The following is a 13,723-nucleotide window of genomic DNA, read 5'->3' on the forward strand; positions in this document are numbered from 1 at the left end:
TGGACGTCCAATCTTTCCAAGAAGAGAGAAAATGAAACTCGATGGCCACAAACAGCCCGTGAATAAAAAAGAATCAGAATCATCCTCATGTAACAAAACCAAATAATGCACCAAATCATACAGTGGAACTGTAGAGGAATTCGCAGTAACATTAATGATATCCATTAGTTAATTGATCGTTACCATCCCGTAGGCATCTGCCTACAAGAGAGAAATTTTACACGGCATGTGTGTCTCTCTCAGTTAATAATTATGCACTTTTTAGGAAAGACAGAACTAAAAATAATGCTCACGGAGGGGTAGCCATACCCATAGACTCACCAGTACCTTGCAGACTCATTCCTTTACAAACCTCCATCGAAAGCTATTACAACACATATAGTGATTGGTATTACTTTGACACTTGTCTCTTTCTACCTATCTCCCAATCACTCCTATACCATACATGAACTGGAAGATCTTATTTTGCAGTTGCCAACCCCTATCTCTTTATTGGGCGACTTCAATAGGCACCATCCATTGCGTGCTCCCAATGCAAGATGGACGAGGACAACTTATCGAACAGCTTGTTGACAGACAAAATCTGACTATAATAAACACCGGCCTGCCAACTTACATCCATCTCTCTACGGGTAGAACTTCTGCAATAGATCTCTCCGTCTGCTTTCCGTCCCTCTTTCCTAGTATTGAGTGGACGGCCATCGACAACCCACTCAATAGTGATCACTTTCCGTTAATATGTCAGATTCAAACAGCACATTCTATAATGTCCGAAAACTACGTAAAATGGAAATTTTCCAAAGCAGATTGGGCAAAATTCATTTCCCGAGTGTCCTTTGATGAACAGATCATCGAAACCTGTCCTATCGATACAGTTACCGATCACAATACGAGACAAATATTGACTGCTGCATGCACTGCGATTCCACAATCACAGTCAACAATCCGTAGAACCATAAATTATATGGGGAACGAGGAGTGCAAAGGTACAAAAAAAGAAAAAAAAACCGAGCACGGAATCTGTTTCGAAAACTTCCGACCACCTCCAATCTTATAAACTACAAGTGGCTCAGAGCCAAGACCGATCACATTAGGAAGAAAGCTAAAAGAGAATCATGGATTCGATTTGCGAGCTCTATTAATAAAAATAATGATTCAAGAATAATATGGAGAAAAATAAGACAACTAAATGGCAAATTTCCACCATTATCCTCCCCACTTCTCAACTGGAATGGGCAGGAGCTTCCTTCTCCTACAGATATAGCGAATGCCTTAGGGACTGTTTTTTCACAGTTATGTACCTCAACAGCATATGATCTATCATTCCAGAAGATCAAAGTATTAGCCGAAAAGTTCAAACTGAACTTCAAACCTACGAGTACATGTCCTTTACCCTATAATCAACCACTTACAATGCTTGAACTTCAAGAAGTCATACCTACCTCAAAAAACAGTGCTGCAGGCCCCGACGGAATATAGTACATAATGCTCCAACACGTAGAAAAAAAAAATCTGTCTTTTCACTGCTGATCTTTTTCAATCCCATCTTCATTGAACATTCTTTCCCCAGTTCCTGGTATCGCTCCTATATTCAGTGCCGCTGCGATCCTATATGCCGCCCAAAAGCGAAATCAAATTTGTCGACCAAAAATATTTGATTAAAAAATAAATTTAGGCATAAATAATTATTATTAATTTACTAGTACTGACGCAGTTTTCTTGATAGGTATATCTCGAGTCAGGGCGGATTTAGAGGGGTGGACAGATATGGCTTATTACCCACTTAACCATGCGTATAAGTGAATGTGTAAAACGTTCCTAGGTCTATCTAAAAAAAACAAACAACTTAAAAACCTGGTCGTCATGCCTCGCCTTAAGATGATAATTGGATACGATAGTGTCTGGAGTTCTAACTTTTTAGAATTTTTGAATAGTATGACGTCGCAATCATGCTTCCCGAAGTTACTACTGCAGTAAGTATGATTGCAACAATACAAATATTTGTCAACAATTCTTTTTTCGTCTCGCATTTTCGTTACATTCCATTGTTAGGCTCCCCTAACAGCCGCGTATGTCGCTTCAACTACAAGATGGATGCTATTTTACAGAGATATTTAGATACGTTGCACTCTCGCAAGTATTATGTCTGTGAATGATCAATAAAATGATCAATAAAAAAGCTCTTTTATTTCGTAATCGATATATACAAATCAAAATAAATAAAGGCGAAGGATGTTTGGCATAAACCATCTACTGCGCGTGCTCGGCACACTCGCAATTTTTTTATTTGTCTTTTTTTTAACAACTAGGGAAATATAATGAATACATTTTTTCATGATAAAATTTGAATATTGCGAATAAAAAATAACATGAATTATTTCCCAAATCACAAATAACATAAAAACTATCACAAAATATTCCCCAATATAAAAACAACCACTCTAGAAAAAGTACACAAAAATCACAGATTACACGAAAAAAAAATTATTTCACAAATATTCAAGAAAAATTTATTCTAAAATTGCCAATTTACTTCTTCATTAATAACTTATCCTTTAAGGATAAAACAATGCATTTAATAACTTGTCACGAGTTAATTTTTTTACTTTCGATTTTGATTCCTTCAAATTCTTTCCACTCCAACATGCTCTCAATTTTAACTTCATAATTTCCTTCAAAATTTTTCAATTAGCAATAGCATCGATAGTTCGAATAATTAATTTATCTGCTTTTCCCATAGTGACTCTGTAAAGTTTCAGAAAGGTAAGAGAGCTCCTGCAGGATGTCGATCATTAGTGCTAAATTGTTAAGAAATTCCAAATTTAAAAGTCGATTTAATAATCCGGAATATTTAACTTCTGATTCAAAATGTTTGCACAAAGCGGAGAAAGCATAGATGGAAAAATTTACTGGAAGGTGTGGAAAGGGGGAACCACAACACAGGTTGACCAGAGGCTATAATCCGTGTCGATAATCCTCTTAATCCTCTGACTGGCTATGGAAAGCATATTGACTATCGCGACTTCTCGGTATGTGACTGTATAGGTTTTACGGACACCACTAACATTGTGAAACGGTAATCCCTTTCACCCTTAATCCGCACTTTCTAATTACCTAAATTGCCTAAAGGCCAGAGGTGAGAACAATGCATACAAAGTTGTCTCTCCTAATCCGTTCGTTACATGGAAATTTTCTTCGTTCAACGGAAACTATTTTAAATGTTCGTTAAAAACATTTAAAAAACGTTAAAGAAGTTCGTTAAACACAGGTCCGACTGTAATTAAATCAAAAATGAAACAATTTTAAAATACATAATCGATCGATTGCGCCATGAAAATGCTGGGAATGGGGTCCCCGCTCACCCCACCGTAGTTTCGGCTCTGGATGCTCAATAACTACATTCAGGATTTCATTTGTAAAATAAATGATCGTCTCAACAATGGGATCTCGCGAGCCACTATAGCTCACCACTGGGTTTAACATAGAAACGAACTAAAACTCTAACAACCAAAAAAATTAAGTTGTAAACACGTGAAAACAGATTTTTTTTTTTTGCCACAATATCAACAAACCGATCAAGGAAAAACAGTGACAGTCACTTGGTTGAAGATGAGAGCTGCTCCCTGATGATACGTCTTCTGTAGGCTTTGTCCTCAATGAATTTCTTGTAGTCAGCATCCATATCTTGGATGTTTTGAAGCATCTCCATTGGCAGGAATCTGTCGCCCTTTCTGAGCCTCCACGCCACGGGCTGTAAAGAAGGGAGGGCCCTTAAGGGTCTAGGGGGGGTTCTCCAATTATAAATCTGCCAAAAACTTGGCATGTTGATTTCACTCACTATCATTTTAATGGTGACGAGTAAGCAGAGGGTGAAGATCCACCTGAGACATTTCTATAGTTCAGAAGTTTGGTCATTTCTGAAGTATGTGTGAGGGGTGGAAGCTTGTGTTTGAAGAGCACCCACCGAAGAAGCCAGTACTCATCAGATGAGATGGCTTTTAGCATGGTTTTTGCTGCCAACGCCTAGATTTCAGAAGATCCGTAATGACTGGCTGAAGAAACCGGTAAATATATTGAATGGTATACTGAGACTCTGTGAAGGAGGTGTTGTTTGGCAAGCCATCTGGATCGGTAGACCTTGTCGTGAATATCTGCCACATGGTGGTTAAAGCTGAGCTTAGGGTCAAAGAAGACCCCGAGATCTCTGTGCTTGGTTACTGGAGGGATGGAGGTTCCATGGATTTTCAAGTTTAGTTGGGTGTGGTTTGAGTGAGGACACCATTTGTACAGATTTATTTGGGTTAATCTGGAGAGAGAGAGAGAACTGTGCTAACTACGTAACAATTTAGGCTGTTGTTGATGATGTCAGAAGCAGTCTCAGGTTGGTGTGTCCATGGATCCAATAGAGGAGCTTCAAATCATCTGCATAGCTGAGAAAATCCATTTCCTAGCACAGGAATAGGGGGGATGGCAGCAGTAAAGAGGAGCCCAGACAGAACTCTGCCCTGGGGAACACCTACACTGACTTTCCTAGTAAAGGATATTTTATTCGTCGTCAGGTGAAGATCCTTGGTTATAAGAAGCAACTTTAAGAATTCAAGGATATTTCCTTTAATCTGGTATCCCTCTTCACATAACTGAAGGAGGGGGCTGGATGTCAATGCAGTCGACGGCAGACTGGATATCTAGATACACAATTGCCATCTCCTCCCTGTCTTGTAGAACCTCCAGAATGGTGTTAGTAGTTGCCAGCATGTTGGTGATGGTGGACCTGCGTTAGTGCATAATGAATAAATTGTGAATTGCATGGGAGAACCTGGTTGGTTAAGATGGGAAGAAGGTACTTCTCCATAACTTTGAGGATGTATAACACTTTCATAATTGGCCCGATCTGTGATACTGAGGTAGCATAACAGTAATCTTACTCCATTACAATAAAATAAAATGAAAATTATAATGTTACACAAATTTGTTTCCTTGATTTAAGAGACGCGAATTTATTAATTATTTCATTTATGTTTATTTGTTTCAAATGATCATTTTCTATTGAAATTATTGCCAAATTTGAGAGGCTTTGTTGAGACCTGTCGTAAATAATTTTTGATTAATTTTAATTTTGACAAACTGTGTTCAACTGAGGCAACTGAAACTGGTAAAATTAAAAAAACTGGCATTAGCATTAGTGGTGGCATATGATGCAAGATAGCAAGCTTATACATACAGCATCAGCAAAAAAAAAAAAAAAGGTGAGGAAAAACCCATTTCCCATTCACCTCTCCATCCGCTTCAAAGGTTTGTCCAGTTCCTCCTTGAATTTATTTAAGCCATCAACTTCCACAACTACAGATGGAAGTTTGTTCCAGCATTCAATCACTCGCTGGCTAAATGAAAATTTCCGCACATCTATTCTACAACTGTCTTTCCTCGATTTGAATTTATGCCCCCTCAACTGTGTAATGTGAGCAAGAGAAAGAATTCCCATAACCATTCAGCTTGCTCAAACCATTTAAAGATTTAAACACCTCAATCGTTTCTTGGTAAGAGCACCCATTTGTTCCCCCTCATTTGCATAAATTCTTAATGCTACATTTGGAAAAGTATCTGTAAAATCGTTTTTAAAAATATATTGTAACGCTTAAAAGGAGTAATATTGTTTTTAACATAAATTTGAAGCATTCTTCAAATTATGCTAAACCATCAATAACAGATTCATTACGATCAATGTCACTTAATTTAATAATCTTTTCAATGGTTTAATAAATCGTCTTATGACCGTTTTTTTAATTCAGAAATATAAAATATTTAAAATATTTCTAAACCTTTCAGTTAACTAGAAAATTGGTGTCCATAATTTGAAAGGAAAAATTAATTTTGAAATTTTGTTTCGGATCCTGAATAGTTTCCTCTCTACTTTCATAATCGAAATGACATATTTTCAATCTTTTTCTTACAGTGCTTGCTTCTGGAAACCAAGCGTCAATGCCAATGATAGTAGCCATATTATTAGCCGAATCAAGAATTTTTTGGAATGCTTCCTCTGCTTTATTTTCTTTAAAACATTCCGTGATTTCCCATTCGTAATGTACGGCAATGACATTCCATGTTTCCCATGCTATTTGATTCATATGCAGAAGCACTGATGAAAGAGTTCAAAGAAGAGCAGAAAGGAGGTGTAAAAAGTAGGAGGAGAGAAGATAAAGACAATATGATTTGCAGATGACTAGATAATTGATTGCTAATAATGAAGAATTACAGAGCTCCTTGGATATCATGAACAGCACAATAAAGGAGTACAATATAAAGATTAACAGCAATAAAACCAAGGCAATATTAATTTCAAAGTGGCCAGGAAGAAGAATCAATATAACATTAGGTGGAATGATATTGGAACAGGTCGACACATACAGATACTTGGGAAGCATAATTACAGGAAATGGAAAAAGCCTGGAAAATATAAAATCAAGAATTGCAATGGGTATTTAGTAAGAGAAAAGAACTATTGAGAAGAAATTTCAAAGAGTTAATAAGGCAAATGGTGACAACATTAATATGGACTGTTGTACTATATGGCTCCAAGACTTGGACACTGGAAAAGAGGAGATGTCAGTGTGGAAGAGAACAGAGAGGGTGAACAGGGTGAGTAATGAGATTTTGAGGAAAATAGAAGAGAGAAAAATTAAGAAGGAAACAAAATAACTTTATAGAACAGGTATTGAGAAGAGAAAGCATGTAGAGGAAAGGGATTGAGGGGTAGATGTGTGGGAAGTAGAATTGGAATGATGGATTGGATAATAACAGGAAATTATGCAGGAATCTCGATGCTAAGAAAGCTCCAGGTCCGATGGTATTTCTCCACTTGTTCTCAAAACCTGTGCCCCTGAACTTACTCCTATTCTTTGCCGCCTTTTTTTCACTTTCTTATTCCAAAGGTGTTTTTCCTTCTGCTTGGAACTTTGCTCAAATCCAGCCAGTTCCTAAAAAGGGTGACAAATCCCTTCCATCCAATTATCGTCCCATTGCAATTACTTCTATTCTTTCTAAAGTAATGGAGAAATCAATTAACTGCCAACTCTTAAACTACCTAGAAACCTTCGGTCTGATCAACGATCGCCAGTATGGATTCCGTCAGTGTCGATCCACTGGTGATATTCTGGCTTATGTTACCCATTTATGGACTAATTCAATGGAAAGGTTCGGTGAAACACAAGTAGTTGCTCTTGGCATCTCAAAGGCTTTCGATCGTGTTTGGCATAAAGGTCTTCTAAACAAGCTTCCATCTTACGGTTTTCCAACTGTTTTTAGTAAGTGGTTATCCAGTTTACTCTCTGATCGCTCACTGAGGGCGATGGTAGATGGTTCTCTGTCTTCTAACTTCTCCACTAATGCCGGTGTCCCCACCAAGGTTCAGTTCTTTCCCCCACTCTTTTCCTCTTGTATATTAATGACCTTCTTCCATTGACTGGAAATCCTATCCATAGTTTTGCCGATGATAACACATTGCATTCCACTTTCCATTTTGAGAAACCTTGTCCTGCTCAGTCAGCTTCTTCTCCTCGAAAATCTGCTACCAATTCCTTAAATGCCGACCTTCAGGTAATTCTCCAGTGGGGCAAAGACAACTTAGTTGATTTCAACCCTTCTAAAACTCAGTCTTGTCTTATATCTCGCTAAAAGGATTCTTCTGCTCCTATGCTTATCTTTAGTGACACTCCGATTTCTAAGCAAAATGATATATCTCTTTTGGGGATTACCCTGACTTCTAATCTCTCTTGGCACAAGTACATTACAAATATTGCTTCCTCTGCATCTAAAAAACTTGGTTTTCTCTTTCGCTCTCGGCGTTACTTTTCTTCCAAACAGCTGCTCACTCTGTATAAATCGCAAATCCGCCCTGCCATGGAACATTGTTCCCACATCTGGGGTGGTGCCCCCAAAACCTCTCTCAGGCTTCTTGATTCCATTCAGAAGAGGGCAGTTAGGTTAATTAATGATTAATCTCTAACAGTCTCTCCACTCACTTTCTCATAGACGTACTGTTTCTGCTGCATGCCTCTTCTACAGATACTTCCATGGGCACTGTTCTTCTGAATTGGCTTCTATATTTCCCGCTCTCTCTTTGAAAACAGTCCGAACACGTGCAGCCACCATCCATTTACTGTCCAACTTCAAACTCGCAGAACCAACTTTTCATCTTCTTCGTTTATTCATTCAACTGCCCTTTTCTGGAACAACTTTCCTTCATACGTATTTCCTGAAAACTACAGTCTACAGAAGTTCAATGTCAACAAATACAGTATCTTCTTTCGTCTTCTCAATCTCCAACCCAAGTACGGTACTAAGTACTATAGGTTCTAATACCTCTCGTGTTTGGGGTTTACATAAAAAAAATAATAATAAATAAATACATAAAAGGGCTTAAATTTAAATTAAAAGAGACAATTGTAAGGCAGATGAATGAAAATTTGCTTTCAGCCAGGCTAATTGATTGTTGGAACGAACTACCATCTAGTGTTTTGTTTTTTTTTTTTTGAGTAAATTTAAGGAAGAATTAGGAAATTATTAGATGAGATGTTATTTGTAAGGCAACACAGCAGCTTAATTTTTCGTATTCAAATAGAATGTGAGTTTTATTTGTTACATTTTACATTTTTTTAGTTATAAATAGAAATACTAAAAAAAAACTGTCCCAAGAAAACTATTTCTTGCATGCAGTGCAAACACCAATTTATGGTGCAACAAAATTTATCTAATTTTGTAACCTTCCCTAGTGTTTGGGGGGCCCAAACATTGCAGTACCTAATCATGTGACTCGATTTAAGTTATTATTCAGTGCAAGACATCCCAGTTTGTCTTAATGCAGTATAGTAAAAATATTTAAAAAAAAAAACAAACTTGTTTTTGTATTTTCTCACTAGGTAGGAATTTAATGACATAAGATGCCCAACCCTCTAACTTTATCATTAGAAACACATTGTTTAAAATGCTTAAAATTTGTTTATTTGGCACCGTAGGCTGATTATCTCATCAGCTCAGTGATATTTGTGGTAAATACATTAATTTCATATGATCATTAGTTGAGTATATTCAAAATTAATCTGGTATAGCAATGTACCAGATTGGATTAAGGCTGATATTATGAATCTCCACATCCAGATACAATTATCAGATCTGTAATAAAAAAAAAAAGAGTGTAATTAGTTGCACTGAATTCCATTCAGTCAGTGTGTATATATATATTTTTTTTTTATAACATATACAGACACATTTTTATGAATCAGTTTCTAACACTAAAGTGTTGTGTTATCATTGTCCATTAGCCTTTTATTATTTCTATAGTATATAGAAATTATAATAAAATATTATTAATTGTATTAATTATATATTAAGAAAAGTAGTATATTTTGCAACACACATTATCTGAAATTGGCTTTATTCCGCTCAAAAAACATGGATATTTAAACTAGAATCCTCTGAATATTTATATCTGTCTGTTTGCAATATTTGTCTATCAGGGATGCATTATCTGGAATGTTCATTCGCTTAGTGATTGGTACCACATTAACTATCCAGCTTTTTTTTTATTATGAAGACAAATGCAGTTATGTGTCCAAGACAACTTGTAGATAAAAAAAAAAAAAAAAAAATACTATTTATAGCACAAAAATTAAAGCAGCAGACTAATAACAATTATATTTGTACTTGGCAAGGTGGAATTCTGCTACCTGAGCATTAAGATACCGTGATAATCAAATTAAAATCATGAAAATGATTTTATTTTAGAGTGTCACTTGCCTTTAGCAATGCAACCACATGGCCCTCCACCCAGAGAGACACCTTCACGCCTGTGAAAAAGGCTTCGAGTGCCAAGTGATCTTTCTAGTGCGATTTTCTAGGGTTATTCCTAGAATGAGTACAAGTGCTTTCATAAACCCTCTACTGCTTGCAACATTACTGCTTCCCTTGCTGAGCAATATCACTGCTTCACAGCTAGCAACGTTACCGCTAACCCCGCTTGCAACGCACTACTCTCCTCTTCTGCTGACTGCTCCTGTCTCCAAGTGGCGGGGACGGTAACCTGGGAGAAGGAATTCCCTCTTCCAGGGCTAAGAGGAGCAATGATGGATTGCAATGAATATTCATCACTGGAGCCAAAGTTAGTAACTTTCTCTCTCAGAACACGAGTCGAATCGTCTGAAGAGACTATGGAGATGGATAAACAGGATTCAGATATGCCAGCATTTCTTATAATGCACTCACTGTCCACACAATGTCAGCAAGCTATTGCCTTTTCTAATAAAAAAATGTTTAGAATCGGTTTTTGGATCCCCCTAAAATGGTGAAGCGTCTCCAGTCTGGAGACCTTCTAATTGAAACATCAAAACATCACATTCAGAAAAATTGTTAAAATTAATGACATTTAACAATATTCCAGTGTCAGTTATGGTCATTAACACTCTGAACATCTCTAGAGGAGTTATCAACAAATGGGACTTACTGTCTCTGAATAAGAACTAGTACAAGAGCTAAGCAAACAAAAGGTAACACATGCAAAAGAATAATGACTAAGAAAGATGGCAACCTACTACCAACAAGTCCATCATTTTAACGTTCAGTACTCCGACACTTGCATCTTCTGTTAAAGCAGGTTACTTAAACCGCAAGATTCAGCCTTACATCCCGAATGCCATTTGCTGCTTTAAGTGCCAAAAGTACAGGCATTCTCAGATGGTGTGCCAAGGCAATGCTGGTCCTATTTGTGGCTACAAGGAGACTGTGCAACTTCTACTCCTACTTGCCCAAACTGTAAAGGAAGCCATCCTTCATTTCTAAAGTGTGTGACCTTTGAAAAACAAAAAAAGTAAAGAAATATAAAGTGGAGCATAAAGTCATATACCCTGAAGCAAGAAAGCAAATACAGCTAACCATGCCTAGCTAATCATACGCATCGGTCACCAGAAACATCCACTCAGCTGCAACTCAGTCTTCATAGACCCGAAAATTTCCTTTGCCACTTGGGCCAAAACTGTGCTAATATGCAATAAGAAACCAACAGTCAATGAAGCCAGCAACACACTGATCAGTATCCCAATTGATGCAATCTCAACCTTGCCCAAAACAACAAAATCAGCTACTTTTCAAAACCAGAAAGTGAAACCATGCATTAGCAACATGGAAATGGAGGTTCAGTCAGAGGATGATGACACAGAACTAAAGTTACATGCTAATGATATCATGGATACAGGATGCTCAATGTTTCCCAGAAATGAAAAATCAAAAGTAAGCAGACAGAAACCTCAGAAAAAAGTCAGTCAAAAGTCAGTCAGATCAATCTTCCTAACAAGCCCAATCAACGAACAAATTCCTACAATGGAATTGCAGACGATTACACAGTAATGTAGATGACCTGAATGATTTACTCATACAAACTAATGCAGTAGGTGTATGCTTACAGGAAACATTTTTATCACCAAAAGTTTCTCTCAAATTCAAAAACTATACTATGTTTAGGCGAGACAGGGATGTTGGCACACCTGCTCATGGAAGGTATCTATTCTTGTCAAAAATAGCATACTATACCTTCAAGACATCTCCAACTACAAACCTCCTTAGAAGATGTAGCAGTTCAGATGGCAATATCATTAGTACATGATGTAAGAAACAAGCTTATATAGCTTCAGTCAAAAAAAAAAAAAAAAACACAAATCTTCTAATTTAACCCATCCACTCGCTCCAAATGTTTGTCTAGTACTGCCTTGAATCTATTTAAGCTATCAACTTCTACAATGACAGATGGAAGTTTGTTCCAGCAATCAACCACCTGCTGGCTAAAGGCAAACTTCTGCACATCTATCCTACAACTGTCTCCTTAATTTGAATTTCTGCCCTCTCAGGTGATTATTCTGAGCAAGAGGAAGAGTCCCATCAGCACTGAGCATGCTCAAACCATTCAAGGCTTTATACACCTCAATCAGATCACTTGCAGGTGCCTAGTCTCCAGACACTGTAATTTGCAAAACTTAAGCCTTTCTTCGTAAGAGCAACCCTTTGTTCCATTCATTAATCTTGTCCTTCTCTGTACTCACTCTAGCAGCTCTACATCCTTCCTAAAATGAGGCCACCAGACTTGTATACAGACTTGTACTCAAAGTGTGGCCAGACCTCCTTATCCATGCTAGAAAAATTCCTGTATATCATTATCAAGACACAATGAGCTACTCTTGCAGACTGTCTGCATTGCTCAGAAAACCTCATATCTGCCTGCACAATTACCCCAAGGTCCTTTTCATTCTCTACCACTGTCAGTGTAGTACCACACAGTTGATACGTTACTCTAGGGTTAGTGCTTCCCATATGCAGTAATTTACATTTGTCAATGTTAAACTTCAGTTGCCTCTCAGCCCATCTGCTCAACTTTTCTAGATCCTGTTGCAGCTGTCCATTTATATCCAACTGAATTATCCTTGCTCCCGGACTGAACTTGACAATCTTATCACACAACTACCACCTCCTATATGTATACTTGGTGATTTAAATGGATACCGTCCATTGTGGGGATCTTCCACCATGGATATCAGAGGCCAGTTAATTGAATCATTCCTGGATAACCATTATCTGACTGTATTAAACTCTGGCTCTCCAACTCATGTTCAACTACCTACAGGTACAACATCTACCATATCCATCTGTTCAGCATCACCTTTTCCAAGCATGGAATGGTTAGTGCTGAACGATCCATTCCACAGTAACCATTTTCCTATCATAAGTTCAATTCAAATGCAGGTCATGTCATACTCAACAACTAGTATGTACAGTAAGGACATATTGATGATGTAACCGATCACATTACCTGCCACATACTATCGGCAGCTGAAAATTCCATTCCAAAATCCGACCAGCGCAAATGGGTACACCAAAACCAGTGGTGAAATGAAGATTGCCCCAAAGAGAAAAAAAACTGTGCTTGGAACCAATTTCGCAAATTCCCAACTACTGCCAACCGAACTGTTTTCAAAAATCACATTATTGAACTTCTAATTCCATCTGCTTTAATATACACTGACTCGCTGAGTGCTGTCTCCGCCATAAACAGTAATATCGACTCCTCTCATCCTATAACAAAAAAAAAAAATGCATTTTAAATTATTTGCATGTAATCAGTCAAACCAAATTGTGACATTCTGCTGGATCCCAGGTCATTCTGGGATAGCAAGAATTGAAAAGGCAGATCTTGCCACCAAACAACCAGATACTTCTATTTTAAAGACTAAGTTCCATATACCAATTTCAAACCAATCATCAGTAAAGCATGTTACAATAGCTGGTAAATAATCTGGAGAGGTTATCCAGGGAACAAACTTTACCAAATAAAACCATATCCAAAGCTGTGGCTCTCCAGCTTTCAGAAAAGCAGACGAGAAGAAGTAATTCTAGGAAGGCTAAGAATTGGGCATACTCACCTCAGGCACCTCTATCTATTAATGAATGACAGAGCTCCTCAACGCACATCATGTCATTTAATGTGCAACTGACTATTCGTCATTTATTAGTGGACTGTCCTTGCCTTCCAATATCCTCTCAAAAGCTTTAAATCATGTGCACAGTCTTCACTAATATTAATGCATATCTTGGAGATGACCCTAATAAAACAGAACTGTTTTCCTTCCAAAATAACATAGGAATATACCATAAAATATAACAGGTATTACCTATTAACCATTAGAAA

At 37.4% G+C, this 13,723-nt stretch overlaps 1 protein-coding gene across 1 annotated transcript in view; it reads right to left on the reverse strand.

The window, feature by feature from the left end:
• Positions 1-9,022: 9,022 nt before the first annotated feature.
• LOC150090392 (uncharacterized) overlaps positions 9,023-13,723 on the reverse strand; it is a 51,863-nt gene continuing 47,162 nt past the window's right edge. The window contains exon 6 of the mRNA XM_090369098.1: positions 9,023-9,168. Coding sequence (XP_090225224.1) covers positions 9,163-9,168 — 6 coding nt within the window. The 3' untranslated portion in view covers positions 9,023-9,162. The remainder of the gene's footprint in view (positions 9,169-13,723) is intronic.

The sequence above is a fragment of the Mastigoproctus giganteus genome, chromosome 2, assembly GCF_048544385.1.
Source record: "Mastigoproctus giganteus isolate SK-2022 chromosome 2, ASM4854438v1, whole genome shotgun sequence".
Classification (NCBI taxonomy): domain Eukaryota; kingdom Metazoa; phylum Arthropoda; class Arachnida; order Uropygi; family Thelyphonidae; genus Mastigoproctus; species Mastigoproctus giganteus.